The sequence below is a fragment of the Adelges cooleyi genome, unplaced genomic scaffold (genome assembly GCF_023614345.1).
Source record: "Adelges cooleyi isolate 19-005CV unplaced genomic scaffold, UGA_ACOO_1.1 ACOO_flye_CR_arks_rails_tigmint_CR_PRNA_14, whole genome shotgun sequence".
Lineage (NCBI taxonomy): Eukaryota > Metazoa > Arthropoda > Insecta > Hemiptera > Adelgidae > Adelges > Adelges cooleyi.
The window spans coordinates 702,823-708,822 of record NW_026095795.1 but is presented as its reverse complement, the minus strand read 5'-3'; the positions used below and the strand labels follow the sequence as shown (position 1 = coordinate 708,822).

The following is a 6,000-nucleotide window of genomic DNA, read 5'->3' as shown; positions in this document are numbered from 1 at the left end:
TGTAACGAAACTATTCACACCTATTTAACACTTAATTACATAATGCAGAACAGATAAAATATGGTGGTGAATCTCAAAGGGTTATAATTTTTTGTTACTACATTTAAAGTTTTTCACAAAACATAAAAAAAATATAATAATACTTAAGAACGTTAAAAACTATCATATGTTAATTATAACATTTTTTATGATACAAAGAAGTAACATTGTTTCTCAAATTTAAACTATGGCCCAACAAAATAAATTAACCCTGCACTGCATTTTTTTTTACCAGCTTAGATAATATAAACTACATTGTATGAGACAAAAATGTTAGTAAAAATAATTTTAAAAACATTTTTTGATCAGATATTATTAATTCAAGTATGAAATGTTATTACAAATTTATTGTAAAATATCATGCATTTTTATGATGATATAACTGTCAGTGAATGTATTTAATCGATTTTTAATTTTCCAAATTAACCATCAATTGCGTTTTGAGACTTTGCCCGTCGTGTACCATTAAATGAATAAACAAATGCATTTTTTTAACATATCATATAAATTATATATTTGGTTAGAAAACGCTTAATTTAAAACGAATTTAAAATATTTATAATTTTCACCACATCAGTTTGAACACGACATCTAAAAGTTTTCAAATTAAATTAACAATTAAATACCTTAGGTTAAACAAGAAAAACATTGTTGTTATTCTCGGAGGTTTAGTTAATTGTTTCTGTTTACCTTCAAAAACCATAGCAAACTTGTAACAATATTTAACAACTTATGGATAGTTACAACTAACAAACTGTATTCTTATATGCTACAAACACCATTTGTCTTTTACATTTATGTTACACCAAAACTAAATAAATTAACCTTACCCAACATAATTTTTAACCCCACATAGTATTAGACTAAAATTGTTGAAAAACAAAAAACTAATCAATCAGAAAATTTGAATTTAAATACACAACAATGACATTGGCCATATTATTATTTTATTATTAGAAAAAATTGTTTAGCACTGGTTAGGTATATTTGATTAAATTCTCTGAAGTCAATTATGTCTCTTTTAAATACTTCTTACGTTTTCTGAGTAAAACACACATAAATATTTTAGTTAGTAGTGGAGGACATATACTTTCAACCAACTGACTTATTTTCACCTAAAACAATTTTAATTATAAATTAATATTAAAATATGTTATAATGTGATATAATTTTTAAATAAAATAAAAATGGATTCTAATTATTTTAGGTTTGAATCAATATTTTGAGCGCCCAGGAGTTTATGTTTTTAAAATCAACCTATGTACGCATATATTGCATGTATGTGCAAAAAGCTAAAGAAGTCCCTATTACACGATAAGATGTACATGAGAGCATTTATCATGTACATTATAAATACAAAAAAAAAATCGTTTGATTTAATTGAATAATACGTATTTAAAAATTATAAAAAATAAAATAAATCTTTTTTTTTCACTACAAATAAAACTACTTGCATAAAAACAATAACTTTTTTTCATCTTTTTCAACTAATAATACATATTGAAACTATGTTTCTTTTTTTCAAAAAAACATTGTTTCATATTTCCATTATTTTATTTGTAGTTAGATTTAGATTTTAACTACACATCATTAAAAAAAACAAAAATATGTATGATCATTTTTTTAATTTAAATTCTTTTGAAATGTAAGTAGTAGCTCAACAATTTTCCATGCCAATCAGTAAAACATAGATATTCATGAACTTCCATACCGGTCTTAAATTTTCACTTTATAATTAATGGTTTACATTTTTTGCACCCATTCAATTAAAGTCCAAATAAGATGATCTGGCCAAAGAAATGTTTAAATATTCGAGCTACATTACATATTGTTTTTATTCATTACATTATAATTTATATTATACGTACCATAAACCAGTGTGGAGGATATCCTGTAGTGATACTTTTAATTCCGGTAGTCTGTAGCGCATAATTGACATAAGTTTCAGGACTAGTAACCAAGAAAGGAATTTTCATGAATTTGACGAATTTGGTTTTAACCAAACATGGTGTAACACACTGGACAGTTATACCATCTTTGTTGTACTCCGAAGCCAAGTCCTTGCTGAACTTATAAACGAATGCCTTTGGTGTAAACATATAAATTTTATTTTAAAAATAACATTTCAAGTACGGGTTATTGTTTACATTGCCTAGAAATATTTTAATAAGTAATTTAGTCTTACTTTAGAAGCTCCGTAAACCGTGAGTAACGGAGTCGATGTAACTGATGATGCTGATGACACGTTTATGATGACACCCCGACGGCGCTTGACCATGCCAGGCAAGACTGTCCTACACATGTTTACCACCGATACGATATTGCATTTTATGATATTGTCGTACAATGGATTTTTTTTGTCAATTTCTAAGAAAAAAATGGGAAATTCATTCATCATTCCAACGTTATTAACCAACACGCCAACATCCAAGTCGCGTAGTTCTTTTTCAATACGATCATATAAGTCAGAATTATTGTCTATGAAATCGGCTTCGATGATTTTTGTGTTCACGCTGTACTTATTTCCTGAAATTCAAGCATTTTATTAATCAAATATTAGTAACGGCGAAAAAACAAATAAATTCGGTTGTCTATCATAAAATTAAATAGAGCAATTAAATCTTCGCCTTACAATCTCAACTACATTTGGTTGGCCACCCTAGTTTTACTCCTCCATAGATCTCGATATTTTACCTCTTGACCAATCACCCCATCTATTCTAATATTACTCAATTGCGTCCATCCATCTTTTCTTCGGTCTTTCTTTTTTTCCCTCTACATTTTCATCTACATAACACCTTTCGCTGCCTCTGCTACATCTCTTCCCATAACATAACCAACCATCTCAATCTATTCTCTCTCATTTTACCCACAATTTGTGCAACTCTTAGACTCCCTCTTATGTATTCATTTCTGATTTTATCCTTTCTAGGCACTCCACTCATCCATCTTAACACTCTCATCTCCACTGTACTCATTCTCTGTTCAGTTTTCTGTCTACTGCCCAACATTCCGGCCAAGATAACATTGATGGACCGCCCTATGAAATTTACCTTTTAATCTTATAGACATCCTCCTGTCACACAAAATTAACTAGATCACATTAAATCGTGTACCGTAGAACTATAGATTATAAATAGTTCTTGATTGTCATACTGGACTATTGAATCTCCATAAGTGGTTCAATAAATAATCTTGCTTTTGACAATAGTAAATAATTATAACTTAATAAACCGCCAAATAATACAATCTACAACTTAGACATGTTATCAAGCTTGTACAAGGTATTTTGACACATTTGTGTTATGTTGTCTTAATACTATACATTTAATTAAATATTCCCATCCGTCTTGGTTGTAACTATACTTACTTATATCACTGGCCGTGCTCTCTAATCTGGACCTAGTTCTGCTGATAAGTACGACATCCATACCCTTACTGGCCAACTACAAATTATGAGTGAAAATATTTTAAATTATTTTATATTTATTTAATATTTGTTTCTTTAAATACTAAACAAATGTCAATACGTGTATCTAATGAGTTGCTTTCAAAATAGTAAATTATTATTATAATTTATTTTTAACAAATTTAGCTGTTCGCATACCTGTTCTGCGTATTGTTTTCCAATTCCATCGGTAGAGCCCGTTATAACTATAACAAATAATGCATATTACTTGATTTTGATTTCACTGCGCTAACTTTTTAATGTTTACACTTTAATATACTAAATACCAACTAACTTAGTTCTATTTGGCTGACTTAATTATCTATAGTTTGATTAAAGTTCATGAAGCATGATATTCTCTCCAAATGGAAAAAGTTAAACGAAGACTAAAATACAAATGTAGACAATTTCAATAATATGTAAAACATATTTTTAAATTTAGCACACATTAAAATAGTATGAAACCTGTCCAGTATTAAATATAATATAATAACAAAAAGGGCAACAACTTATGAAAAAAACTCTATTCCTATTTTCAACTTATAACGAAGTACTACCTTGACAACCGATGGATAAAAGAAAGTAAATTACTTATTTATTTATATATTATAATTAAATCCTATTAAAATATGACATTACCTGCCTATTGCCCTGTTTTCGTAAAATCAATATTTAAATGCAAGATCGGCGCAATAATTCTTGGTATATGAATATCACTATAAATCTTGTTATTATAAAAAATAATATACAATAGAAGAAGTTTGTTACAAATTCCATGTTGTTCGTTGCTTGATTGACTCAATATTATTAACATCTAGTTGGTTTAAATCTATTGGAATATAAATTTTATTTTAATGTATACTGCTACACATAGATTAAAATTTACTAATATAATTATATCTAGTGAAGAATAATTGCAAGGTTATAAGATACCTTTCTAACGTTATTATATTAAAATAATTATTAGTGCAGATAATTATGCGAATTTATATGTTTTTTACTTTGTGTAGAATTTACAATAGTGGATTATAAGCCAACTAATTAAAAAAATGTAGTCATGTTGTGTCACTGAATTAGTAATTAAAAATTAGCTTTGTGAATTTTAAAACCGGTAATTCGGATTTTTCACTGCGCTAACTTTTTAACGTTTCTACTTTATTATACTACAGAGGTGATATTGAGCCATTTAAATAAAGTCTAAAAACGAAAAAAAAAACCTTTTCCCTTCCCAAAGATGGAAACTTTTTCTGTATTCTCTGAATCACTAGAACTTACGGTTTGAAAAATTAGACTGAATGTAGATATAGAGTTAGCTCTATTCTATCATGTGTATTTTTTTTGTTTTAAGCCACCTACCTACCCTTTTGGTTCTCATCACTTTACACTAAACGCTATGAGTTTGAAACATAAATTAAAATAATTCTATTACAACTGATGGTGAGCCATTTATCTTTTAAGAAAACGAAACAATTTTTTTTTTTAAAAACACAATCAAAATATTTAATTTTATCTAAAAAGACAGCAAACTTCTCAGTGAAAAGAGGATTCTCCGGTTTAATTTCGGCTATTTGACATGATTATGAAGCTAAACTATTCTTAAGATCATCAAATTTATTAGTCAGAGCAGTAGCAAAACGAATATTTGTTATAAAGTATTTCATTTTGTTTTGACTGTATAATAAGGCAATGGCATGCATTATGTCTTTATAGGACAATTTCACCTAAGAAGGTACCGAAAAGGATTTTGGGTTAACGGCCTAATGTAATAGACTTTAAAGGCGTGTCTCCTTTCAGTTTTGACATTTTTGGCGCAGTGTAACTCAAAACACCTCGCAGTTTGCAGATGCAACCGAAAACATAGCGTAGATGTTAGTGGTGGCTCCTTAAAGTTAAAAGGAGCAACCAAAACAGCAATGGAGTAGAAGACAAAGTCGTGGCAAAAACAGAGGTAGTGATGATACTTGAGCTTATGACGTCAGAGATAGTTTGATAATCTGAGGGGTCTCACCACCATATGATAATTACATAATTTTTTTTCTTTTAAAACAGGTTTTACAGACAAATCCAAACATTTGGACTTTATACCACACGGTTATTCAACAATAAATCATTCCATAACACACCATTCTTCCGTAAACCAAGTACGTTGTGATTGGAGTCTTAATATTTTAAAATTAAAACCCCTTCTCCACTTCAACCCTTTATATACTTACCAAACAGCGATAACGTCCAACGGAAGAATGCACACATATTAGTACTTAAATACATAATGCAAATCAGATCAAATATAGTGGTGGGTTTAGAAGATAAAAATAATTTAACCTAACCAATCATGTATTGTTCTGCTAATATAAATAACAATAAACTATAGCTAATCGACTCCCATTTTCTTAAATAATCCATTACTTTGTATTCATATTTTTTAAATAACTGTATTATTTTAAAAGACTGTGTCAAATATTAAGCGAGTTGAGTATATCTGAGACAAAAATAGATTTTGACGTGAAACTTCC

General features: G+C 28.5%; 2 protein-coding genes across 9 annotated transcripts in view; one reads left to right on the top strand and one right to left on the bottom strand.

The window, feature by feature from the left end:
• LOC126847961 (cytochrome P450 4c21-like) overlaps positions 1 to 6,000 on the top strand; it is a 127,158-nt gene that overhangs the window by 102,404 nt on the left and 18,754 nt on the right. The window lies entirely within an intron of this gene.
• Positions 1 to 6,000, bottom strand: part of LOC126847981 (very-long-chain 3-oxoacyl-CoA reductase-like) — an 86,565-nt gene that overhangs the window by 70,808 nt on the left and 9,757 nt on the right. Inside the window, exons 2-6 of one of the 3 annotated variants that reach the window (XM_050588458.1) lie at positions 3,647 to 3,693; positions 3,410 to 3,485; positions 2,225 to 2,565; positions 1,908 to 2,123; positions 739 to 1,154 (exon numbers count right to left, since the gene is read on the bottom strand). In XM_050588458.1, the coding sequence (XP_050444415.1) occupies positions 1,050 to 1,154; positions 1,908 to 2,123; positions 2,225 to 2,565; positions 3,410 to 3,485; positions 3,647 to 3,693 (785 nt within the window). In that variant the 3' untranslated portion in view covers positions 739 to 1,049. Of the gene's footprint in view, positions 1 to 738; positions 1,155 to 1,907; positions 2,124 to 2,224; positions 2,566 to 3,409; positions 3,486 to 3,646; positions 3,694 to 6,000 lie in introns of those variants that run through there. The other 2 variants (XM_050588459.1, XM_050588460.1) reach the window with 2 other exon arrangements.